General features: G+C 41.7%; 1 protein-coding gene across 2 annotated transcripts in view; it reads left to right on the top strand.

The window, feature by feature from the left end:
• Positions 1–26,947, top strand: part of dtx1 (deltex 1, E3 ubiquitin ligase) — a 68,799-nt gene extending 41,852 nt beyond the window's left edge. The window contains exons 2-9 of one of the 2 annotated variants that reach the window (XM_037680564.1): positions 4,435–5,182; positions 17,696–17,757; positions 17,967–18,098; positions 22,958–23,019; positions 23,137–23,295; positions 24,513–24,674; positions 26,027–26,116; positions 26,214–26,947. In XM_037680564.1, coding sequence (XP_037536492.1) covers positions 4,435–5,182; positions 17,696–17,757; positions 17,967–18,098; positions 22,958–23,019; positions 23,137–23,295; positions 24,513–24,674; positions 26,027–26,116; positions 26,214–26,444 — 1,646 coding nt within the window. In that variant the 3' untranslated portion in view covers positions 26,445–26,947. Of the gene's footprint in view, positions 1–4,434; positions 5,183–17,695; positions 17,758–17,936; positions 18,099–22,957; positions 23,020–23,136; positions 23,296–24,512; positions 24,675–26,026; positions 26,117–26,213 lie in introns of both variants that reach the window. The other variant, XM_037680563.1, reaches the window with a different exon arrangement.
• The last annotated feature ends 252 nt before the right edge of the window (positions 26,948–27,199 follow it).

Here is a 27,199-nt window from a genome sequence, read left to right as displayed (position 1 = left end):
GTGGAGGCGGGATGGTCCTGGATGGAGGCGGAGCTGGCCCTGAGTGGAGGTGGGGCCGGCCCTGAGTGGAGACGGAGCCGACCCTGGGTGGAGGCGGGACGGCCCTGGATGGAGGCGGAGCTGGCCCTGGGTAGAGGCTGGGCGGCCCTGGTGCAGCTGTAGTGGTGATAAACTGGTGACGTGAAGAAATGATTCAGTCATGGCCGGGGAACGGCATAACTGAGCACCGGCCCTGCAGTTCATACATCAGACTGGCCCACCAGGAAATGTCCCGGTCCTCCCGATAAGCCACTCTGGGCCTGTACAAGAGGAGCATCCTGAAGCTTCTTTAGCTAGGGAGGAGTTTTTGAACGAGTTATACCAATCTGTCCATTTCCAAGATCAGTTGGTTGTGTTAAACATCTGGAATCGAGTTGACTCCAAAGTCAATCAGTTGTAGAAAAGTACCTCCTGAGGATAAATATTTCCAGATTCATTACAAATCTGTTTATTGGTTCATGGGATATTTTACTAACAAACTAACACACAGGAGAAACTCTCTTGTCTATTTGTCTTTTGCCTTTTGGAAGCATGTGATGATCAAACATTAACTGTGTGAATCTTTGGCATATTCATAAATTAAACATAAATTTGATTTTAAAAAAAATCTACTGTCACCATCTGTTGAGAAGACGTGGGTATAAAATCGTTTTCATGAAACAATCATAAAGGAATAAAGCTTTATTCAAATGTAAAGCGTAACATTACTAAGAATAAAATGATCAATCCCTAACTTCACTTTCATTCAGTTTTTGCCTGCTGCGCTGCCTGAAAGCAGCTTTTTCCTCTCTCACTTGTCATGAACACTTTTGTGCAATTTTTATAATTGTCACATTTAGTGCCTTATTATTCACACCTCACACAAAGAGCAGCCTCACATGATGCCATTTCTGACAAATCTGAACCGAACTGAGCAGGTTTTGTAGAAAACCCTGTCAGTCAAAAGGTAACGGGAGGTGCTGCGATGTTGCACAATGTAGGGACAACGCATCTTTGACACATTAAAGCGTATAAACACGTTCTAATAAACCATCAAAATCCAATTATTTATTTATAAATAAACATATTTAATTAAAATTCCCCTCACTTACTTATTTATGTTGATAAGTTAGCAGGTCAGCAAGGTGGTGTCAGCACCATTGCCTAAAGAGGGACTTGTTACTATGGTAACCAAGCAGGCGGCTCTGTAGTGGCTTTTTTTTACAGACCAGAACATAATTACAGGAAATTTGTTATCTTGTTGTCATAAACAGGTTATATGATTTAAAAAAAAAAAGATGGTGAGAGAATCAGTTTCTGATGAGCGTACGTCTGCTTTAGTTTTATTTTTTTATTTACAGTTGATGCTACTTATTGACCTCTACTCAATCCACTGAAGCTTGTCTTCTCCTAAATTCATCCATCCATCCATTATCTTTTACCTGCTTCTTCCATTTTGGGTCACGGGGGTCGGCGGTGCCCATGCCCAGTAATCACTGTGCGAGGGGCGGGGTACACCCTGGATGGGTCTCCAGTCCATCACAGGGCCACATAGAGACAAACGAGACAAACAACCATTCACTCTCTCACTCACACCTAGGGACAATTTAGAGTTACCAATCAGCCTAACATGCATGTTTTTGGTCTGTGGGAAGAAACTGGAATGCCCGGAGAAAACCCACGCATGCACGGAGACAACATGCAAACTCCACCCAGAAAGGCCCCCGGACCAGGATTTGAACCAGGGACCTGCTCGCTGGGATTCAGCAGTTGTACCAGTTGCGCCACCGTGCTGCCCCTCGCCTAAATTTATATTTATAAAAAAATATGCCCCCCCACCCCAAAAAAGACCCTGCATCCTAATGTTGAGTGCACTGGTTTTAAACCAGTTTCCTTATTCATGGAGACTAATTGCTTAATGTTTTAAGGTGGCCATTGCCCTCCCTACCCCACCCCCTTTGTTAGTGCCCCAGCTGTTCTGACATAGAAAAAAAAAACTGTCTCCATTTTACTCACAAGCTGTAAAAACATGAAAAATGTCCTGTAGGAACTTGATTTTGACGCACCGCATCCTTCCAACACACACAACAGTGGCTGTGTTCATTTTACACATTTCTGAGATCAGCCTGAGCTTTGCTAACAGGCTTTCAGTGAGAGATACTGTAAATATTTCTTTATGGAAACTAAGAGGGTAAATTGATGTTTGGGAATTAAACATCTTCACATGTTCAAATATTTATGAAGCCTGTGGGAAAAACCTGGCGTGCTGTTGATTGTTGCCAGAAACGCAGTTGGTCTGAAAGTGCGTCCCTCTAAAGTGGAGAACAGTTGTTCCATCTCCCATCACAGAGCTTTCATAAGGGTGCAGAAAATCACTGACTTTCAGGAGTTAATGGGTGTTTTTAATATTTTTTTAAACATTCTGGGTCATTGTCAGTTTTCATTGGTTTCTTTATAGAAAACAGAAAGAAAGACAAAACAGAAAGGCCAAGCATTGCTTAAATGAATGCAGAGCTTAGTTTAAAACTAAAATTGTTTCATGGTGAGAGGGGCTGGAGGCCTAGGCGTTTTGGTCAAACCTTGTAAACGACATTATGAGAGATTTCATGTAAAATTCTGAGATTTTGCGAGATGTGTTAGTACACAGTAAAATACATTATTATCCATTTTTCATGGCAGCGGGCAACAATTAAATCAGCAAGCTATCACAGAGGCACCCAGCAGAGAAAGTTATGTATGGTTGGGTGATGACATAGGAGACACAGGCAGCTTGGTCACTAACTAGTCGTATGTATGAGAGAGAGAAGTGAAGTTAGCTGTCAAACCAGCTCCTTTTAGCAGCAGTCTGCAGGACACGATCAAGGTCATACTTCCTGATTCTGCTGATGCAGTTTATTCCCTGACGTTGGCACCAAGCTGCCAAATGAACGAGGGGTACACAGTCCCCATTTCTCCATTATCACCACGGCTCTCCCTGGCATGGGAGTGTGCATTTACCCGTTAAATTAGCTGGAGGAAGGCGGGGGGGTTGGATGCATCTTGCTGGAGTGCCTGGATACCCTTGCTGACGTGCGGTATGGAGTGGATAGGCTAAGGTGTCCTGATTTCCCATGTGACCACAGTAATTGTGTTATAATGGAGGTGGGAGCTGAGTTTCCATCAGAGGAGGTGCAGAAGTGCAACACTCCCAGTCCAAAGCCCCTCTCCTTCCTTTCTGTCGCCATTCAGAAGAGAGTCCAGCCTTAATAAGCAAGGCATTGTGAGTATGATGTTTGTGTTCCTGAAAGGCCATGTTAGCACTTTCATATGGAGTGGAAGCTTTTGGGGGTGAGAAATTTTAACGGCCCTTTACGCCTTCAGGCAGACGATGAAATGTTGCATCTCATTTCCATCAGTTGGTCCTGTTTGTCTCAACACTTGTTAGTTTACACAAAGTGCCTGAAACTCCAGAGACACATTGCCTCAAGATGTTGTCCCAAAGGATTTGTCTGTTTTTTTCTCTCAGGTTATCATTTACATAGTCTTTCATTTGCTGCTGTAAAGCTGATACACGATGACGTTTGGTTACATGTCATGTAAGAAAGCTATATTCTTTATTGGTGAAGATTGATTAAGAAAACAAGGTTTTTGTACAACAAAACACAAAAGTCTTATTTTCTATTTGTGCCAGTTAGAATAAAAATAAAGGCGTTTCACTGATTTTACCCAGTTCACTTTACTCATTACATTTAGCATGACTCATCCTCCAAAAATCAAGTCATGACAAATGATTCTGTTGACGATGTCAGGGTCATTTCATTTAGATTTGTCTTAATATTCAAAAGAACAAAACTCCATGAATTTATTATCACCATCAAGTCATTATTATCCAGGTCTCTCTTGTAAATGAGTCCTCGTGGCTCATTGGGACTAACCTGTTTAAATAAAGGTTGAATGAATTATGAGAATGGCTGACGATGCCTTAGATTTCCCACCTAACAAATGAGGACCGAGAGGTAAAGATGAAAAACTTTTTTTTTTTTTTACCATTTTGATAGTTCTTCATGCCTTTTTGGATTTGGGGCAACTGTGGCTGAGTGGTTAGAGCAGTCTGAGAGTTGGGGGTTCAGTTTTATGCAGTTGCATGTTGAAGTGTCCCTGGGCAAGACACCGAACCTCCAATGTGTGTCCCATCGGTGTATGAATGTGATCTAAATGACCTGATTATTATTTGTACAGATCTAGTAGAGTGCTGTATGAATGGGTAAATGAGGCACAGATTGTAGTGTAAAGAGCTTTGAGTATCTTGATAAGATAGAAAGGTGCTATACAAGTCCAGTCCATTTACCATTTAAGCAAAAATGATGTGTGTTTTAAAAACTATCATGAGAAAAATCCACTTTTATGTTTCTAATTCTTCTAACTTTTTGATTTTAGGCACCATGAGACCAGTGCAGAGGAACTTCTACGAGCCGTCGTCGGCCCCAGGTAAAGGTGTGGTGTGGGAGTGGGAGAATGACAACGGCTCATGGACGCTGTACGACATGGAGATCTGCGTGACAATCCAGAACGCCTATGAGAAGCAGCACCCCTGGCTGGACCTGACCTCTCTGGGCTTCTGCTACCTCATCGACTTCAACAGCATGTCTCAGACCAACAGGCAGAGTCAGCGTAAGCGGCGCCTGCGAAGACGCATGGACCTGGCCTACCCGCTCATAATGGGCTCCATTCCCAAGTCTCAGTCATGGCCAGTGGGGGCCAGCTCTGGTCAGCCCTGCTCCTGCCAGCAGTGCATCCTGGTCAACAGTACAAGAGCGGCCTCGAACGCTATCCTGGCCTCTCAGCGGCGCAAGCTATACGGAGGGACAGTTGGCAACTCGGGGGCGATGGGAACCCTCACTGCAGTGCGGCAGAGCAACACCTTCACTGGGACCTCCCTGTGGTCTCCGACATCCGGCTCTTCCAGCACCAACAACAATAATATCAGCGTGGGAGGTGGGATTTCTAAATCTGAACCGGTGCAGTCGCCACCGTCTTCTGTCAACTTCCCCTGTTCCCCCGTGATGCCGTCACTTTCATCCTCCCATGGTCACCACGCTCTCACCATCAACGGACAAAACAACCTGAACCGGCCAGGCACCCAGCGCATCTCCATGGGAACTGCCCGAGGAGCCGTTCCACCCGGGTAACCATGTTTGCAATCATTTCTCTTATTTTGTAATTCAGATTTTAAGACTTCTAAAACTCAGATTCAGTTCCAGATCTGCTGAGACACTAGTTCGACAGAAACCGAGTTCCGGTTTTTACACTGAACACAGCTGATGTAGAAGATTTTGTCTTTTTCTCGTCTCCTTCCACTGTTGATTTTCGTCTTGTCTTGTACGTACTGATCAGTAAAGGGGCAGCAAAAGGAAAAAACAGTTCAGCTCCTTCTTTGTGTGACCACACTGAGCAAGACTCCTTAACTTCCATATGTGCGCCTGCCATGGCTGCTACCCCGTAATGAGCTTATGCTGGCCCCAGAAGGCATGAAATATTGCAGCTCTTCTGGATCATTCTGTGCCCGGGCTTTGAACTAATTTGTTGCTACCAAAGCACGCTGTAGTTGTTATGTCATAGTATGCAAAGCAGTTTGATGGTGCATGTGGAAAATGTGCGTTTATCTGCATCTTTGTTTCACCGTGCATCGTGTGAGTCATATACGCGCAAACATGTGAGGTGGTCACGGGCGACGCTTTGGAAGCCTGTTTTCCATGAAGGCAGATCTCCAGCAGGGAAGAATGAATAATGGATTAAGGGGGTGGAAAATCAGAGCTTCAGCATATCGCCGTGACCTCAGACCAATTCAGAGAAAGAAACCAACAAAAAGGAGTGTTTTAGCATTGTAACTAATACTTTCAGGCTTCTTATCCTGCTTTCGTTTGCTAAATTAAACCCTCTCCTGATTTAATTGGATTCCATTTTATTCTCACTGCTCATGGGGAGAGACACTTCCAGCGTATCTGAATACCCAGGCACAAACCTTTCACTTTCTCCAGCCTGACTCACTAAAACATACGGGGGGCATCCTAATCTGTTTTTATTATTATTATTATTATTTTAAGAATTCAATGAAAGCTTGGTTGTGCAGAGCTCTGATGATGTGACTTTTTCGCCTCGCGGCACATAAACAGTGAGACCCAGGGTGGGGTGGGGGGTGGGGGGGTGTAGAGCAGATCAGTTCCCAGGCGAGTGGCTCGACGTACAGGATGAGTGTGGTTAACATAACACGCAGCAAGACGAGAGCTTACAATCACACACGCTCGCACAAACTGAAACATGAACTCAACTGCACTTTCCCACAAACGTGCTACAGACGGATAATGGAGGAACCCACACAGAATGTAAAACATCAGATTACTTTTTTTTTTCTCACACTCCCAAGCCTCATTACATCTGGTGTCGAGTGTAAGGAAGGTGTTTCACACGCTGCAGTTTGTTTACATGACTTTATTTTGCTGCTTTGCATTTAGAAGCAATCGTGTCTTTTCTGATTATAGCTTTGAGCTGCCAGAATAATACCAAAAGTACTAAAATAATCCTGCACTTGACGTCATGAGTGAAGAGCTGTGCATCTGTGACGATGGAGCCTGCAGCTCAGATAATGAGCTTTCTTTTGGGTTGTGAAACAACTGGTAGTGGGCTGTAAAAATTGTGGGTGGGGGTCAGCATTGTATTGCCAAACACATCTGTCACAAATATTAGAAGTGGCACCATCTGCTGGTTTGTGTCAACACACCAGTGAGCAGCTCCACATTACCTAATATGATAGGTGCAGATTGACATTAAAATGACTGGCTTTTGTGCTTGGAAAGATGCTGATAATCTAAAAGTTTAGAATTTATATTGTGATTTTATTACCATAATATTTTTATGAAAATGCCTTAAAAAGAAGCTGATGTTATGCTTTAAAATGCAACATCAGCATCAGCCGAAACATTTAAATATAGTTCAAATTCAGCCTTATGGCTAAATTTACTATTGTAAAAAGGAGAGAATCAAGCTTGTGGAACTAGAAGGAAACGTACAGTGTTGCTCAGAAAAGAATTCATAAATAAATAAGCGTTCCTTGAAGGAATGCATTTATGTCTCTCAACTACTGTTGCACTGAGTATTAGCTAAACGTCTGTAAAAATGACAGCGTTAAAACCATTTTTGTGTTGACTTTGTGGTGCATATATATATATATATATCTACAAAGCTATATATATATATATATATATATATATATTCAGTGCTTGAATGTGATAAAGCACTGATTAGTCTCTTTAGAATGATTTGTTCAATGAGCTTTGTAGAGATCTAGTAGAGTGCTGTATGAATATGTGTGTGGAGGTAAATGAGGACATAGATTGGAGTGTAAAGCGCTTTGAGTGTCTTCATAAGATTAAAAGGTGATATATAAGCACAATCCATTTACCATTTATAAGCAAAATCAAGCTTACTGCTTTCATGTTTGGAGAAGAGCCTTTTACTTTATGAATATTCAAAACCAGCTTGCCTGCAGACGTTGTCTTCTCACAGCTCCGGATGAATGAATGATGTCGGTCTTCCTGCGATGTTTCTGACTGCCCAAACCAGTTACTTTTCATCGGGGGGTGAATGTGACTGTTCTGAGTTTTTCTGCTTTTGGCAAAGAGGCTTCAACTCATACATGAACAATTTATTTTTCTTGTTCTCGGTTCTGTCGTGAGTTTCTTGAACTCACTCCTGGTGGTTGTCGGTGCTTTGGGTGCTGTCAGAGTAATTTTGTGTTGCCACAAATACACAACGTTAAAGACAATTTATGGTTTTCAACATGGATGAAATTATATCAGTGCTGTGTGCTGACATGTTTTTATTTCATATGTAATATTTCATTTGTGGTCATTTGAAAAAGTAAACTTGCTGACCAGATTCTGAGTTGTGTGCTGGAAAATGTTCTAGATAAGCTTACAAATGCGGATGAGCTGCTGGTTAAATCAAGATTAGAGGAAATGTTTTACACTAAACACATAAGTAAAATAAGACTAAAGATTCTCTAATTACATTTGCAGTCCATGAGGGCTGACTCATTTTCAGCCCTGAAGTTTCATGCATCAGAGTGGCATCTAGTTTTACCTACATAAGTAAACTATTCAATAATTATTTTAGAGTTAATGGTACAACAAGAAGTAGCCTGACCAACAGCTCTCCTTGTGTGAATAGAGCACACACTGCTTCTCTCACGCATCCTAGCCACAGTCAAAGAAACATAGTGTAGTATAAGTTAACATTTAGAATAAAGAAATCACTAGCCAATATGAAAATATAATAATAATAATCACTCCTTGCCAATGGCCTAGCATAAAGCAATATGATCATCATCCATCATGTTTATTAGTAGCTTAAAATACCTAATTCAAACTCCAGTAACGGGCTAGGTCTACTGTAACGTTACCCAGTTGTAGAGTCAAGAGACAAACGTAGCATTAAGACAGTATGAACAACATTCAGGATTTGTTTCTATAAGAACATTATCAAATATTTTACATGAACGCTAAGATCACTCTGCCCACAAGGAAATGTAACCCAGGGTGAGCTAACCTCGGACAAACTAACGAACAACGTGGCTGTAATGGAGGTAGTGAAGCTCATGGCGTTACCCGAGGCATTTCTGCCATATCTGTCATGTTCGGATATGGATTCAGAATAAGTCAGACACAGGAGTACAAAAAGAACAGTTTTTATTTAGATTGCTGGATGGAGAGTCGAGATCAGCTGCGGTGACAGATCCTCACAAGCAGGAGGGAGAGAGTCACCTGTCAGAATAGTAGTGATGACGTCACTGGCAGTTGAGCAGAGCAGCTGCAGGATTGAGATGAGCGTGAATAGAAGGGGCGTCCAGAAGCGTGGTCCAGTATAAACAAGCGGGGTTCAGGCAGAGGGGAACAGAGTTCCAATAATAATCCAGCAAGGGTGATCCGTGAGTTGTGGTTGAGGAGGTAGAAGGCTGAGTCGGTACCGTAGTCAGAAAGCAGAATCCCAAAAACCAGGAAGGGGCAGGCAAGCGAAGAATCTGAGGTACAGGCGTGGGGTCGTAAATCCAAAAGACAAGGCGTGATCATCAGGCATGGACATGAAACAATGAATGGCTTGGTATTAGGGCCCATGGAAGGTGTAATAATTTGGCACTGATGGGTTGTGGGCATGGAACTTATAAAGGGCAGAAAACAGGTGGCTGGCATGAATGCTGATTGCAGAGGGGGCTTGGTGCTGATTGAATGGAGCAAGGTGAACAGGTGCATGGGATGAATGCTGATTACTGTGGAGAAAACAAGGGAGGCGTGGCATGTAGTGAAGGAAGCAGGCTTGAGCTGAAGGATGGGGGATAGGCAAAACACAGCAGGGAAACAGAAACTATGGCACGAGGGGCAGAAACTATGGCAGGTGATATGGGCAGAAGAACACTAAGCATGAAGACAGGCTTATGGCAGGATGGGCGGAAACATGGCATGAGGAGCAGTGGCGTGAGCTGATGAGGGGTCAGCGGGGGCCGCTGACCATTACATTATCAGCCAACAGTAAGGCAAAGAAGACGGGTAAAAAAAAATAAGACAAATTCTAAGCTACGAATAGCTTCAAAACTGTTACAGCAGTGGATGATTTCATGCTGCAGATTGACACAGAGCAAGAACTCACAGTGAAATTCAGTATGCAAGAATAAATTTTACATTACACAACCTTTTAAACAGTTTGTACAAAATCAGTTTAGTTTTAACAAAGACTAAACTTATGTAACCAGAAGTTACAAAATACAGCTACATATAAAAAACACAAAACAAAGCACAACTATCTTTAAGCATTAGCCTTTAATTTAACCATTAAGCATACAATGTAATTTTGACAGAAAATGGAGGATTTACCTGCAGTTACCTTCGTGCAGATGAACATGTGCTACTTCCTGTTTATAACTGTTGTAATCTGCTGCTCATGAGGTGGCCACTGACTTTTATCATCTTTTAAATTTTTGCAAATTCCATTGAGTTTTTGAAATTGAATAAATTGTCCCTCCTCTAAATGCTCAGTGAAACATGTCTGAATTGCATGCTCTCCACTGACAACGTTCAACCATTTGTTTCTGATGATTTTTCATGAAATCCCTCTGATCGCAAAGCGGCCGTAAAGCAAAACCCTTATGGGCCGCAGATCTGCAGGTAACAAGCATTTCACTTTGGGACAAATTGAGATCGTCGATTGGTCATTTTGCTGACGTGCCTTCTGGATTGATTGACAGGTGGCGTTGAGGATCCGACTCGAGCAAAAAAAAAAAAGAAAAAACGAGAGATGCCAGTGGAGGTGAAGCCGGCCCAGGTGCAGCGGTAGCGTTGTTAATAAAAAGTTGTAACAAAAAATAAATAAATAAATCAGGGAGCACCAGCCTTGCGACCCCTGGTGACCAGACCGGCCCACTGGGAAATGTCCTGGTCCTCCCAATTAGCCACTCCAGGCCTATTTGCAGTCACTAAAAATCTGCAAGTTTAAAAGGCAGATTTTTGTAGCAGAATGAACAAAGGCGCAGTTAGTCAAAATGTCTGAGGGTTTTTGATAGGCCTCCTCACTCAGTCAAACCACTTCCTTTTGTGTTTACCAGAGTTCAAGCCTGCACCGCTGAACTACTTTGTGTCTTCTGACAGGTGACGGGGGTTTCTGCTGTGAGAAAAAGCTTTGAGCGGGTCAGATGTGTTTACGAGCTCCGCAGTTTCAGCATGTCGGTCTGATGTTGACCCGAGGGCTGTCGATGTGTCGAGCACACAGATCATTATTTCTCTTCAAGCTGCTTCACCACTTTGTTCTAGTGCTCCCCTTTAGGAGGAGAATTAATACTGCGTCTAATAAATAAATCATGAGTGCTTATGTGGGCCAAACTGAGGCAATTTGGAAAATGTTGGTGTTATTTGTTTGTGCATTCTCCCACCACCACACACACTGAAGAGCTTGTCTTCAACTCCTGCATTAAAATTGGGTTTATTAAGCACTTATGACGTCTTATCCACCCTATAGTGCCAAGAAATGTATTAATGCTCCGACAGCATTTTCCACATCTAGATGTACTGTAGACTCTATTTGTGGGAGAACATCTGATTAAATCCTTATGGAAAGCTGGAGGTTTCTTCAGGACAAGAAGGATGATGCTGAGCCTTCATGGCCCAACGTGCCACAGATCATATTTAATGTAGCGTGACTGACGTTAGTGGATTGATCATCACTTGCCACCGAAGTCAAGGGCAATGATGTTTTTGCCTGTGTCTTTGAACCATGAGTGTGTGTGTGTTGAATTGTCTGAAGCAGTTCCAAAATATGCCACAAACCAGTTGATGTATTTTATTGAAGCTTCCACAAAGTACTGATTGGATGCACAACTGATTAACTCTTGGAGACAACCCCATTCAACATGGCCGCCACAGCTAATCAACATTATCCACCTCAAAAATGGCTTCAACTCAGCCAATTCTAAAATGCTATGCAGAACAACAATTGTCTGAACTTCATTTATATTTCAGAGCACTACCTCATGGCCAGTTAAAACAAGTTTGTATTGTTTCTAGGATCTTGTTCAAGGGTATGTTTTTCAATAAAATAAGATGGAAAATTGAAGGTGCATTGTGACCCTATAACGCCTGACAGTGTCGCTTATAAAATGAAATCGTATCGGCCAGAATCGGAATCGGCAGGTCAGACTTTGTAGAAATCGGTGATCGGCCTGAAAACTGCAATCGGTGCACCATTGGTAGTAGCTGAGAGTGACTCATAATGCATACTTTGAGCAGTAAAATTTGTACGTAAGATTATTTTGATGGTTTCACCAAAACAGCTCATTAGAAGATGATGCAAAACTCTGGGATGAAAGGGCACCCTCACAACAAACTCTTCACTCAACACTTTTTAAAGACACACTCTTGTTAAAGATTTTGAAGATGCTTTGCACATTTTTTTTTTTTTCATACCAACAATCAACAACAAAAAAGATGCAGGGTAGGGAGCGTAGAGGTGAACGCAGGTCAGAAAGGAGAGGAGAAAGTTGAGTGAGCAGCACAAAAGAAATGCAGAGAGGACAAGGTTCTCTGTAGTACACCCAGTGTGCCTTGTCAAAACTGAAAAGCCAGAACAGCAAAATGAAACGCTGAAGAACCGCGCTTGTTTACACTGATGATGTGCAACGATTGTGCAACTCTGAGCATGAGCCAACAGAATCTGTTGTTCACGAGTGAGAATGGGTGAGGACGTTCAGATGTCAAACACTTTAAAATCCAAACCTGACCGATTCAAACAACACACAATCTTTTAATTTAAAGCAAGTCAGTCCAAAAAGTTTGGATGTCCACATCTGTGAGCAAGGAGAACAAGAAGTTTACATCACTAGGTTTGAAATGAGCATCCACCCATCCATTATCTTTTACCCGCTTCTTCCATTTTGGGTCACGGGGGTCGCCGGTGCCCATGTCTGACAATCACTGTGCGAGGGGCGGGGTACACCCTGGACAGGTCTCCAGTCCATCACAGGGACAGAGACAAACGAGACAAACAACCATTCACTCTCTCACTCACACCTAGAGACAGTTTAGACCAATCAGTCTAACATGCATGTTTTTGGTCTGTGGGAGGAAACTGGAGTACCCGGAGAAAACCCACGCATGCATGGAGAGAACATGCAAACTCCACCCAGAAAGGGCCCCCGGACCAGGATTGGAACCAGGGACCTGCTCGCTAAGAGGCAGCAGCTCTACCAGTTGTGCCACCGTGCTGCCTGGAAATGATCATATTAACTAATTTTAAAATAAATACTGCAAGATGATACATTTATGGGTTTCACATTTTACCCTTGTGAAGGTAGAAGTTGAAGTTTTCCCTTCAAGACAAACTCTGTTATTGAGAGACGTGGCTCACGTGTCTGTTTCATAGATTTGAAGCTGTATTGTCTGTATCTGTATGGGAGTGGTGGTGCAGAGGTTAGAGAAGGTGGGCCTGTGATCGAAAGATCGCTGGGTCAACTCCCGGTACCGACAGCATCAAAATGTGGGTGGGATTGGTGAAGCTCCACCCTCTACTCCATTCTGTCTCCACCCTCATTTGCCCCATTCTGGGCCCTTGAGCAAGGCCCTTAACCCCCACCATCTGCTCCCCCGGGTGTCCTAGATAGCAGCTCTCTGCTCCACACAGAGGGCTGTGGTAGCTCGGTGGTTTGTGGTTGCGTCAAGAAGGACATCTGGCGTGAAAACAATCGCCAAGTCTTCGTGCGACTTAGTTCGATGTGGTGACCCCTGAAGAAGGGAGCAGCTGAAAGAAGAAGAAAAAATTGTCAGTATTTGTATGAACAAAGACCTTTTATGATGAAACATCCATCCATTACCTTTACCTGCTTCTTCCTTTTCGGGTCATGGGTGTCACTGGTGCCCATATCCAGCAGTCTCTATGCAAGAGATGGGGGACACTCTGGACAGGTCTCCAGTCCATCACAGGGACACATAGAGACAAACAACCATTCACTCTCTCACTCACACCTAGAGACAATTTAGAGTTACCAGTCAGTCTAACACACGTTTTTGGCCTGTGGGAGGAAACTGGAGTACCTGGAGAAAACCCACGCATGCACGGACAGAACATGCAGACTCCACCCAGAAAGAACCCGAGCTGGGATTTTATCCGGCAACCTTCTTGGTGAGAGGTGGCACTCATAGATTTTCTTTCAGAATTCACTGAAAAGCTAACTTGATACAATTTGCAGCTAGACATATTACTGTCTTAATTTTAGTTTTGTTGAGCTTGTATTTGTTGTAGAAATGTTAGTTTCCGCATGTCGTGATGTGTTCAGGTTATTTAACTGGTGATGCTGGGCGCTCCTTTGGTTTCTGTTTCTTTTCCTCATGTAAATGAGTTGTCTGATCACTGCAAACAACTTGAATTATACATGCACACATAAAGAGAGGCGTCTCCTCGATGTGTTTCCGTACGCCTTCAACTTAAGGTGAAGTGAAACTGAAAGTCTCCCTCTGGGCTGCATAATTTATTAATTTATTTATTTTTGTTTGTTTGTTTGTTTCCTTCCATGATTTTCACAGCATTTAAAACAAACCCTTCCTTCAGCTGTGAAAAAAGACAAACTTTGAGTTGGGACTTCTTTTTTTAATAAAGGTCAGCTGCGTGTCCTGAAATATCCACAAGATTTTTAAATTTTGTTATTTTACAAGTGTCGACTATAGCAGCTGAGTTCACCCATTAATTTTCCAGTCAAGTTTAAGGTGTAGTTTGACAAGAAAATATATTCAGACAGTACTTTGGCACTCATGGTTTAACATTTATGATCATTTAGCAGCGCTGCACCACTCTGTGCTTTTATATAAAAAGCTAAAGCTAGATTAAGATAAAGATAAAGCTGCTCCGCTGAAAAATAAAAATAATCAATCAGAGGAGATTAGCTCTTTGTTCAATTTTGAGTTACGTACTTTAAAACAGACATCTAGAAAGCTGTAATGGAAATGGTGCTCCACTAACGTTGAGGAATTTTACTTATCCTGGAGAGATAGCCTGCTAACATACAAGAAAGTGATCCGTAAAGCTAGAACTTTATATTATTCATCTTGAATTGAAGAGAATAAAAATAACCACAGGTTCTTTTTCAGTACCATAGCTAGTCTAATGAAAAATCCTCTCTCTGTTGATTCATGTATCCCTACAACTACAAGTAGTAATGACTTCATGAGATTCTTTATAAATAAAATTGTTTCAATTGGGAAAAAAATCAAACCAACATTCCCAGTATCACCTCTGGTTCTGTGTCAGATGTGACAACTTTAAAAATGTCACTCGACCCTGATTTATGCTTGGACTGTTTTTGTCCTGTTGAGCTCTCTGAATTGTCAAAAGTAATAGCTTCATCCAAACCATCCACATGTCTGCTAGATCCCATCCCAACCAGACTATTGAGGGAGTTTTTCCTTTCCACTATCGCCTTCATGCTTGCTCAAGATGAGAGTTTTGTGATGGCGTTAAATCCAAAGCAGTCTGCTCCTCAGATAAATGGTGTTAAATTATTATTTTATATACAGTATATGAATGTTTCTGTTCGGTGCCCTTTGATGACTTCTGTTGTGACTCGGCGAAATGTGACTGAATTGAATTGAATTTATTTCAATTTGCCAGGAGTCATCTGATCCTGGTTCCTGCTCCATTGATGCGAGACGATCATAGAAGTTCCTACCAGAGAGGATGAGACACATCAGCTTCTCATTTTGTTATTGCCCTGAGCGTATTGAAGGGCATCCTCTGGCACAGGAACAGAGACTCTTGTTTATATCAAAGCAGTCTGTCGATGGGGATTTGTGACGCGCAGGAGGACCAAAGCCCTCGGAGGCTTAATGGCCAAACAAGTTCAGAGGATAATTTGCCAGCAGCTCATTGGTCTGAGGTCGACTTTTTTGCTTTTATCTTTCTAGTAATAAACACATGCAGGCAGGTGATGAGTTGACTCCTGCACCATTTGACTTTGTCTTACTGGTGGGTTCTTGGCTGGCATCAGCTTCCCTCTGTGGGACAATGCAATAAAATCAATATAAATTAGTTCCGAGTGAGCACCTTTTGTTTTCATAATAACATGCTTCTATCCCGGTGGATTAGTCTTTTAAATGCAGTCCTGTCAGAGTGGCTGCTGTGTAACAATATTTTTTCTATAATCTGTGAATCTACCTTTTAGTTAATAATTAATATCCCTTTTTTTGCAATTTACAATGAGCGCTCAGAGGACAGAGTGCAGAATAGATGCAACATAACATAAAACTTACAATTTTAAAAGATTTGAGTTTATTTTATTTGTAATTTCAACAGCATGAAACAGCATCTCTCTCTCTGCCATATGAGTATAAATAAAAATACTGTGTATGCAAATAGGAGCCCAGCACCTTATTTCCTGTGCATTTGCACATTCTGCACAAAAATGTGCAGAGCCAGCGAGGATAAGCTGTCATTTAAAATCTGACGTGACTGATTTGTTTAATTATTTTCTGCCAGACCATGCAGATGTTAAACTGACATTTATGATTTGCATGCAAACTGTCTGTGAAGCAGATTATGTAAGTCAGTGATTCAATTTTATTCATGCCGCCATTTTCAGAGTCAATCACCTTGCAAATTCAGATCACCGCTAATGAAAGATAGAGAGCAAGATCATGTTTTACGAATCAACAGTAGCGCACAGACAGGTTTCTTAATATTTTGCTAAAGCCAAGAAGCAATTTTCACATTCTGAGCCGTTTTAAAAAGTTTGCAAATGACGGTTAGGGCTTTGATTAAGGTTTTGTCTTCATTGGTATAAAGTGTAGCACTGAGATCAGACATGACCACAAAGAGACAACAAGATTGTTGCTGGAGGCAATAAGGAGGTCATTTGTAACTTGTAGCTAAAGCAGTTACAGGACTATGGTGTGTTCTTAATTTAGGCTGAAGCATGTACAAACTGTTGTTCTACAAATGAGGATTTCTTTCTTTTAAAATAAAAGTTAATACTTCCTTACATCCTGATGCATGCTCAATAATCCAGGTAGAAAAATCTAAAAAAGTTAAATCTGGTCCTCTGGGCATTCAAAAATTTTGTTTTGAATGTCCAGAGGACCAGATTTAACTTTTTTAGAGAATACTTCCTTACGTTTTACCCTAAACATACTTTATCCTTTTTTCAAATAGGTGTACAGTAAATGTGACCTTGAGATCAAACTGTGTTCTTCTCATCCAAATCACATTCTGTGGGACCTTATGATACCTCTTTTTCGATTAGCTAATTAAAAAATATTCAAGGCAAAGCTCCTATAGCTCCAGAGTTTTTCTAGTTTTGACTTAAGCTGGGTTGTTTCAAATCCCTGCTTTTTATAAGGAGCAAACTGGTTCCTGAGCTGAGCTCTGCTGTGGGATGCTGTTTGAACTGAGACTCTGGCACCCTGAAAAGGAGGTCATTGAATTCTGTTAATACATCAATGGCTTTTGTGGGTGGCACAGTGGATCAGTTGGTAGAGCCACTGCCTCTCAGCGAGAAGGTCACCAGATCAAATCCTGGCCAGGGACCTTTCTACATGGAGTTTGTATTTTCTCTCCTGCATGTGTGGGTTTTCTCCCACAGACCAAAAGCATGCATGTTAGACTGATTCGTAACTCTAAATTGTCTCTAGGTGTGAGTGAAAACGTGAATGGTTGTTTGTCTCTATGTGTCCATGTGATGGACTTGGACCTGTCCAGGGTGTCCCTCGCCTTTCGCACATCCAGTGACTGCTGGATATGGGCACCAGTGATCCCTGCAACCTTAAAAGGAAGAAGCAGGATGGATGAATGGCTTTTGTCCACTGTGCTCTACTCGTTTTGAAAAGTGTGCTTCACCGTCGCCTGTGTTTACCACAAAGCCCAACCTCTCCAAATGTCATCTTGAATCAGGCTCTGCTCCAGTGCTTTGTACACGAGTCAGGCCGTCTCATCCCGTTGCTGTGTTGAAGGACATGACATTCTAACTTGTGTGTTTATCGTGGGATGCAGAGGTGAAAACTCTCAGCTGCTTTCGGGGTTTTCAGCCATAGTGGTGGAAGATGGGGCATGGGACTTGGGCTGTGTGTTTTTTTTTCTTTGCTTTTTCCGCTCACTTTGAAATTGTATGTCCTTATAGCGTTCCTGCCCTCCCAGTGAAGAATCTGACAGGCTCAGGACCAGTGCACCCAGCACTCGCAGGTGAGACAACTCATGTGCAGCATGTGTGTAAGCTAAAAACTACGATTTTGTAGGATTTGTGTTTGTAAATGTTTTCCAAAACGTAAATATACAACTTATTTTACTGAAGGAAATTTGCTATCACTGTTTTTCCCCACTCTTCTGTGTGTTTGTGTGTGTGTGATCCACATATGTGTCAGGTATGACAGGTATCCTGATGTGCGCTGCAGGTCTGCCAGTTTGCCTGACGCGAGCTCCAAAGCCCATACTGCACCCACCCCCCATCAACAAGAGCGACATGAAGCCCGTGCCGGGGATCAATGGCATGCGCCGCAAAACCAAAAAGAAGCACCTTAAGAGAGGTGAGCAAGACACCCATAGGAAAACTACTATAAATGCTAAGTGCTTCTACCGCATGTCATAGACTGGATAAGAAAGAGACCATGGAAAGTCATCATGGAGTTTTTGTCTGAAACAGTTTTGCACTGTTTGTATCAATAGTCTGTGCGCCTGTTCTTCAGCTTTCAATTAAGATCCTCCCTAATAATCTTAATGCCGTTCTATTTAAGTTCTGCAGTGGTTCCATTTTCTTTAATCTCACCCTGTAAATTATTTCTATAACTTTAAAAAAAGCTAATAGAAGTGTAATTAACGTAAATTTACAAGTAAACGGAGTAGACTGTAATGAAACAATTTTATAGAAGGAACAAATGCACGCAGCTGTGAGGCAAGTGTTGAACAAGGTTGTGTTGTTAACGGCCTTTTAAAGGGGATTGTTTCATTGGACCACTCTAGTAAGTGCAAGCTGTCCTCTCAGTGCACCAAGGGAGACATAATTCTCTTTACTCACATATTTAGGTGTGATGAGATCATGCACTCAGCAGATTTTATAGATTTCAATCTCTTTTATTTCCTGAGAAGAATTTCTGTGATGTTTCATACAAAGGAAGGATAAATGCATCATATGAACTCAAGTCTGGATATTTTGCTACACTCAACTTTACCATGTTCCAATCCCATCAGAAAACCAGTAGAAAGTGACTGGGCTAATTATTGTTGGCAATACAAACGGATAACAATAGCTATGTTTACATGCACAAAATTTTTTGATCGGATTGACATGTATTAAAAAATAATCCAAATGTATCGTTTACATGGACACAATCCGTTCACGACAAGCGTTTACATGCAGCGGCCTTTTATTCTGAATAGAAGTACTGACATGTGCAGAGTGGTAAACTGTCCTTAAAAAAAAACACAGACGAAGAAGTTCTACTCCTGGGATGAATGTAAACAAACCTGAGCGCCCAAAATGGACCCGCGCCAGGTTTTAATGATGGTGGAGACGTTACTGCTCTCCCTGACTGAACTACAGCTGATACAGATCCAACATTTTTCAATCAAGTCATCTGGATAAAGATGACCAGGTCCAGATGACCTGACTGAAAAATGTTGGATTGTATACCTGGATTATTGAACACGGACTTTGTTGTAATACAGATCATTTTAAACTCTTTCAAAGTTTCTAGTAGAAATGTGTCGCTCACCGACCAGTTTTACTTCCCTGACATGCTAACATTGTTAGCATTAGCCAGGCAGCAATATGTCAGGGAGACATAAGTTGCACATGCGCAGTCAGGTCAGTTTTCCACAATCAGAATAAAATGAACAGATTAAGTGTTTGCATGCACACCGTTCAGATTATGAATCGGCATAAACCACCTGTCTCATTCTGATTACAAATTCATTCAGATCGAGCTGAATCAACAAAGAATAATCTGAATGGGGCGTTTACATGACACATTTTTATTCAGAATGGCCGTTTAATCTGATTAGTAATGTCTATGTAAACATAGCTATTGCATCCCTCTGTGTTTTCTGCATTCAAACAAGACTTGATTATTATTTTCCACCATGAAAGGTGATCGTGTGTGTGTGTGTGTGTGTGTGTTCACTTGCTTTATCTTTCTGTTGTCAAAATATCGTATGAACTAAAACAGATTTCATAAAACTCATCTAGAACTGATTAAGGGGAGCGGTGGCACAGAGGTTAGAGAAGGTGATTGGAATGTCACCAGTTCAACTCCCTGTACCGACATCAAAATGTGGGTGGGGAAGGCGAAGCACCCTCGCCTGCCTCCACCCTCATTTGCCTCACTCTGGGCCCTTGAGCAAGACCCTTAACCACCATTTACTCCCCTGGGTGCCCTAGATGGCAGCTCTTTGCTCCACACAGAGGGCTGTGCCAGCTCGGTGGTGTGGTTGCGTCAGGAAGGACATCCGGCATAAAAAACTATCGCCAAGTTTTCGTGCGGGTTTGTTCACTTTGGCGACGCCTGAAGAAGGGAGCAGCCAAAAGAATAAAGTAAAATAAACCTAGAACTGATCAACTTTAGAAGTAAACCTGATTTAAAATGGTCATCACAGCTAAATAACACGGGATAACACATAAATTACTATAAATGAGTAATTTTACAGATATTAAGCTAAAATTTAGCGTGTTAGTAGCCGAGACTCGTCTCCATCACATTACAGATTGTGCAAGTTCTTTGTTTAAAACTGTGGCGTGCAAGACGGCGAGCAATTTGCATTCCTCAAAGAAAAGCTGTTTTCATTCTTAAAAAGATGTACTATGAGTGCAGCCGATTTCAAATAGACAGAAGTGAAAATGAAAAGTTAGTCATTGCAGATGTCCTAACTTTTCTTGTGTAGGGCAGCCATATTGGATTCTGAGATCTGAGCTGGTCATCAATCTCCAACTTTACACGTTGTGATTCTGACTTTGAGGCCCTTCCATTGGATTTTAACATACAAATGGAACACGCTAGAGTAATAATAAAGAAGGAAACCAGTCTTACTGGTATGACCTAGTGGTTTATTGAAACTTACCACTTATCAAGAAAAAATAATAATTAAAGGGTTTGTTCTGAACAGATTTTTATCTAAAAGTTACTGATCTGTGATGAACTTTAAACGTTCTATCAAAACACAAAGGAGGAGATAGTGGTCATGCTAGCAGCTATTTGATGCTAGATAGGCTAATTTCTAACATCAAGACAAAAACATTAAAATAGAACATCAAAGCGTAGCAGGTAATGCTAAACACATTCACAGTGTTAGCTTAGTGTGCTGCATGATGAATATAACTCTAAAATAGCTTTGCAGGTACATGGACATGTTTAAAACAGAAGTCATTTGCTATCCAGAGTAACCTTGAGGTCATTGTCTTGTCCAAAAACATTTTATAACAGATCAGCTTGGAAGGAAAATCAATATATTTTTATTTTATCTTGGTCATATACCCATATTTAATAGATGGGGTATTCATTTAAAAAACAATTCCCAAATATTTGCTTCCATTTGGATCAAAGCTGCAGACCCATTACATAATCTTGCAGAGCAACTGGATTCTTGCCAGATTTGGAAGATTGTAATCGCACAAGAATGCATCCTGCCAAGATTCAAGCTGTGTGTTTGTGGCTCAGGCTCACTTGTTTTGGCCCAAACAACATCCTGTACTGGCAGCTACACTGATTTCAGGTCAGACAAAAGTCAACACTAAAAAATAGAGGCTAAGAAATTTTACGTTGTCACTGCCGAAGCATCTGATAAACACCATACAAACTGCAGCGTGGAGACTTTTTAAAATTTAATTAATTAATGTATTTATTTGCAAAAAAAAATATTGACTTGTGAAAGGAGAAAGTGTTTTGATGAGAGAGGCTGCTGCCTGAGTCATCAAATGGCAGTTTTGGAATACACTATTGTCATTCACAATACAATACAATACAACTTTATTTATAAAGCACTTTAAAACAACACCGTTGGCCAAAGTGCTGTAAACTAACACATACAAGCATAAAAACTATGAACTCAACAAATACCATAAAAGTAATGAACTACCAAATCATAAAACAGTAACAACAATAGAACAAATAACATAAAACAGTAAAGCCAACATTTCAAGCTGTGTTAAAAGCCAAAGAGAAAAAATGAGTCTTCAGAGCAGATTTAAAAACAGGAAGTGAGTCAGCTTGTCTGACGTGCAGAGGCAGCTCGTTCCACAGTTTAGGGGCAGCGACTGAGAACGCCCGGTCACCTCTCAGCCTCCTGTTGGACTTTGGGACGGCCAACAGCAGCTGACCTAAGAGCGTGAGGGAATGTACGGCAGGACAAGGTAGGACAGGTACTGTGGGACGAGGCCATGAAGACATTTGAATACAAACAAAAGAACCTTAAAATTAATCCGGAAACGAACTGGGAGCCAGTGTAGCAATTTAAAGACTGGGGTGATGTGCTCTCGTTTTATGGTGCCAGTTAAAAGACGAGCAGCAGCATTCTGAACTGGCTCAGACCCACATAAAGTGAATTGCAATAGTCCAGACGAGTTGTGATGAAAGCATGGATTAAAATCTCAAAATGATGTTGTGACAGGAATGGTTTCACCTTGGCCAGTTGTCTCAGGTGATAAAAGCTGGATTGACCACAGATTTAATCTGAGCATCCAGTTTAAAATCATTGTCCAGCCTCACACCCAGGTTGGTAGCTGTCTCAGTCAGATGTTTGGTTAAGGGACCCAGATCAACTTGGACTTTAGAACCATCACTGGACTTAAACAACAAGACCTCCGTCTTTTTCTCATTAAAGTGTAAAAAGTTCTGTGACATCCATGCTCTGACTTCCGCCATACATCCCAGGAGTTGGTTCAAGGCGTACTGTTTATCTTTTTTCAAAGGGATATAGATTTGGCTGTCATCGGCGTAAAAATGAAAAGAAATACCATGTTTCCAGAGAATATATCCCAGAGGTAGTAAATAAAGGGAAAACAGAAGGGGGGCCAAATACAGATCCCTGATCAGTAATTGGACCCCTTAATAGACAAATTCACGTCTATTCATTTCCTTTGCCTCTACACCTGAGCACCCTGACTGTCTCTCAGATGAACAAACAACAGCTCATGGGGAGAAAACAGTTGCCTTTGGGCATATGAAGGGATGTAAACTCAGCCATCGTCTGGTTGCACACAAGATGATTGTTGGGAATGGTTATGTGCCAATGTAAGGGTGGCCTCATTTAAACAGTTTACTGTGGACACATATACACATGCACAGTTTTACTGCTACATTATAAATACTGTAAAAATACGACGAAAATACCAACTTTCTGTCATTGTTTTTCTTGATGGGAATCTAATCCATCTTTTGCTTTACTTCAAAATAAGGAAAAAACCCAGAAGATGTGGTGCGAAGGTACACGGAGAAGATCAAAGTAGTTCCAGACGAGGTAAGAAAAGATCCAAGAACTCACCCAGAGGACCTAAACATTTCTGTACCTTCAGAGAGATACAGAGAGGGAGAGATCCACAGAATGGCTGCATATTATTAATATTATCTCTTCCAGGACTGTACCATCTGCATGGAGAGGCTTGTAATGTCGTCAGGCTATGAAGGCATCCTGCAGCAGAAAGGCATCAAGCCAGAGCTGGTGGGCAAACTTGGCAAATGTGGTCACATGTACCATCTGCTGTGCCTCGTGGCCATGTACAACAATGGCAATAAGGTGGGTACAAGCTTGTGAGCCAGACGTTGTTATGATATCACTCAAAGCCTTCCAGTTTGACTGCTATGCAGGATTCTGCAAACTAATCAGGGCTTCATACTGCTGCAGACAGATGGGGGTCTTATATACAAATCTCATCTCTCCTTGCTCACTTTATTTTGCTTCTGTAAAATACAAGCACATCACTTACTTTTTCAGATGAGACAAAACATTTTCTATCAGCCAGTTGTGCTGCTGATTGAATCGGAGTATGTAGTGCTCACAAGCATGGTAGTGAGAATTATACTGGCTTTAAAACAAACTGGCATTTCCAGTTCACAGCTGTTAAAAAATGTAAGAATGTGAGGGATACTTTGAAAGTCTTACTTTGAAAATAAAGCATTGAACTCTTGTCTTTTTTCTTCCAGAAGTCGAGACAAAATGTGTAAATTTGCTGTTGGGCAAAGAAACTAAAAAGCTAAAGTTTGCATCACATTTCTAATGTTTTAAAGTTGAAAAATGAGAATAGGAAGACTAAATAATAAATCTTACGGTGGCAATGTAGCATATCTTTTGCTGAAACTCTGAATGCCTCACCAAATGGAATATTTCCAGACACGTGTGCTCAAACATGCACCATCTTCAAATTGATACTGATTTCAAACACGGAAAAAGTGATATTTTTTTATATATATTTCCTACTTTTAAGGATATGTTTGCAAACTTGTTGCTGTTTGGTGCAATGCTGTTAGCATAGCTTGAGGTTTTTTTTTTTTTTTTTTTTGAACAGCTGGCCACTGCAGCCTAAACAACACTGCAAGAGTGGAGAAAATGAGCAATAAAGCTGACCACGTCAGCAAAGCAGCAGCTCAACAATTACAGTAAAACACTGAGCTGAAATTCACCATAAAACTCTAAAACTGAGGAGAGGTGCAGAATCAGGTGGTAAATATCACTGTCTCAATACCTCTTTCACAATAAGTACACTGGCTCACTTTAAATAATAAATTATTGATCAATAGCTTATCATTTTAAGCATCACGGTTTAGTTTTATTTCATTAATGCAGACAAAAAACTTATAGATATACGCAAAAGGAAAGTATAGAGAATATTCATTTAGGTAATTTTATGCCTGTAAACAAAATGACAACATCAAATTTATAACTGTCAGTATCATTTTATTGTGATTTATAAAAATGTGTTGAAATTTTTTCAATTTTGTTTTACTTTAAACCAGGATGGCAGTCTGCAGTGTCCAACATGTAAAAGCATCTATGGAGAGAAAACCGGCACTCAGCCTCCAGGGAAGATGGAGTACCACGTTATCCCCCACTCCCTCCCCGGATACCTCGACTCCAAAACCATTCGCATCGTTTATGACATTCCTGCAGGAATGCAGGTGAGACCTGACTGATGTCATTCAGTCCATCACACTGACATTTTGTTTGCATGAACTCACTGCATTTCTGCAGAAATTTATTCTGAAGGGTGACTTTTTTGAGGACACCGTCAGTTTTAAAGATCAGACTCTGGATTCGGTTTATCTTTTGATGTATGATGTATATTGTGCTAATGGGCAGCAAGAGATGAAAGAGCTGCATATTTTCTTCTGACTGCTGAGATTATCATCAGTCAATAAAGTGACCTTTTTTTCTGCAAGCAGAAAGTGAGGTTGTTTTCACACCTGATACTCCGGTAGACTCGGTTCGATTGGGGATCAAAATTCAGAACATTTTACATTTTCAGCTGGTGCAGTTCACATTCACACTGCACTGAGTCAATCGAGCCAAACTGTCCACAAATGGACTAGAGTTTGATTAAAGTGGACCAAACACCATTAGGGTGCATTCACACCAGCCCTGTTTAATCCTCTTTAATCGAACTCTAGTGTGTTTGCCTAGAAAGTCCGGTTTGTTTGGGGAGGTGTGAATGTGCAATCGAACTCTCATGCGGACCAAAAAAGTGAACTCTGGTCCGTCTAAATACCTTGGTCTCGGTTCGGTTGAAGTGAACTCGAGCACGATTTAAATGCAAGCAGACCGGAGACCGCTCCAAAAGCAGGAAGTGGACTACAGAACAGGGCATTCTGTGTAAATACAACCGATACAAACGGGCATTCCTCTTACCTGATACGCAGCCGTCAGCCACTTTGTGTGAAAAACAACATTCTCCATGGTCTTCTGCCTCATCTTCTGCTCATGCTGAGTCCATTGAGGAACAATGTTTGTTTGGCACATGTGCCACAAACAAACAGAAATCCTAAAACCACTCAAATTTGACGATTTTTGTTTTTATTTCCTGAAGAAGTGTCTTCTTCAGAGGTTTTTGTGTCGTTTCCTTCAGTAGTTCTTGGTGCAGCGCCACCACAGGCAAGGGGGGGAATAGTTTGACGTGATTGACAGTGCAGTGTGAATGTGAACCAGCTGAAAATGTAAACAAATGTTCTGAATATTGGTCCCCAATCGAACCGAGTCTACCGGACTATCAGGTGCGAAAACAACCTTAGTCCCCAGGGTCAGAATAGTTGAGGTCATGACCACTCTGGTCAACAAAGCAGAACAATGCATCATTACAGGAGACAATACTCTAGGTGTGCTGCTTCTCTGCCCTCTCGTGCAGTACATGTACTTTTACACTAGTTTTGAATAAAGCTCATCCTCTGGGGATTATTTATGTTTTCTACACAGTTTCCTTGTAACTGTTTTTTTTTTTAATATATGTATATGTTTTTCTTCTTGACATTTTCATCAGACCAATGAGCACCCCAACCCCGGTAAGAAGTTCAGCGCGAGAGGATTCCCTCGACACTGCTACCTGCCTGACAACGAGAAAGGCAGGAAGGTAATCCTCGACACCAGCACCAGAGAGCAAACGCACTGCTCGTTTCCTTTTTTGTCGTACGTTTCTTCCTCGTTGTTTTTCTTTCCAAAAACTCCAGGTCTTGAAGCTGCTTATCATGGCCTGGGACCGCCGGCTCATCTTCACCATCGGCACGTCCAGCACCACCGGAGAGTCAGACACGGTGGTCTGGAACGAGATTCACCACAAGACAGAGTTTGGCTCTAACCTGACCGGCCACGGCTACCCTGACCCCAACTACTTGGACAATGTGATGACAGAGCTGTTGGCACAGGGTGTCGGAGAGGACAACCTCAAGGACAACTCCTAAACTTCACCCAAGCTAACACCCCCTCTTGGGTTGTGGACTAAGAGCAATAGAAGCAGAAATGAAGGTTCCATGTCCGGTTATCTCTTGAACCATGCCTTGAGCATGTCCCGCCGGTGGTAGTCTCTCATAAGACTGAGGATACATGAACTTTTTTATATTTCTGCTGAAAGCTGCAAGTCAACTATATTTAGCCTCCTGTAGATTCAAAGCGACGCCGTTCTTCTGCACTTGGAGTTGAACTGCAAAGGGGCCAAATCAAACATAACTGTAAAGGCTACGCTGTTGAATGCATGGCCCCGACTAACGCTGCATCATGAATGTCCAGCAAATATCAGCAATAGGGGGAAGGTTTCAGTAGTTCAGCTGTTTGATATCATGAGACGAAAGAAAAATATCAACTTTAAAAAGGATCACACACTGATTTTTTTTTTTTTTTTTGCTTGCGTTACACGTTCAGAATGATCTCATGAATGTGCTACAAGTACTTTAAGCTGCTGGTGCCATTTTTTTAAAGAGGATTCAGGCTTTAATGATGTCATTTAAGGTTCACGTAAACCTTTGATGCAACAAGTTGGTTAATCGGTGAAACCGAGGCAGGTATTTGGGAGAAAAAGTGTCGTGCGAGCTTAGCTTTGCACACCGTTTGTGAGGAAACGTGTGCAACGAGCGGAAACGAGCGACATCTTGCAGCGACGACTCGAGACGCTGAGCTCACGAGGCAGGATTTGCACCCGTGCTCCAAGGTTACACTCGCT

The sequence above is a fragment of the Nematolebias whitei genome, chromosome 8 (assembly GCF_014905685.2).
Source record: "Nematolebias whitei isolate Nwh7 chromosome 8, NemWhi1, whole genome shotgun sequence".
NCBI classification, from domain to species: domain Eukaryota; kingdom Metazoa; phylum Chordata; class Actinopteri; order Cyprinodontiformes; family Rivulidae; genus Nematolebias; species Nematolebias whitei.
This window is presented reverse-complemented; position numbering and strand designations above follow the sequence as displayed.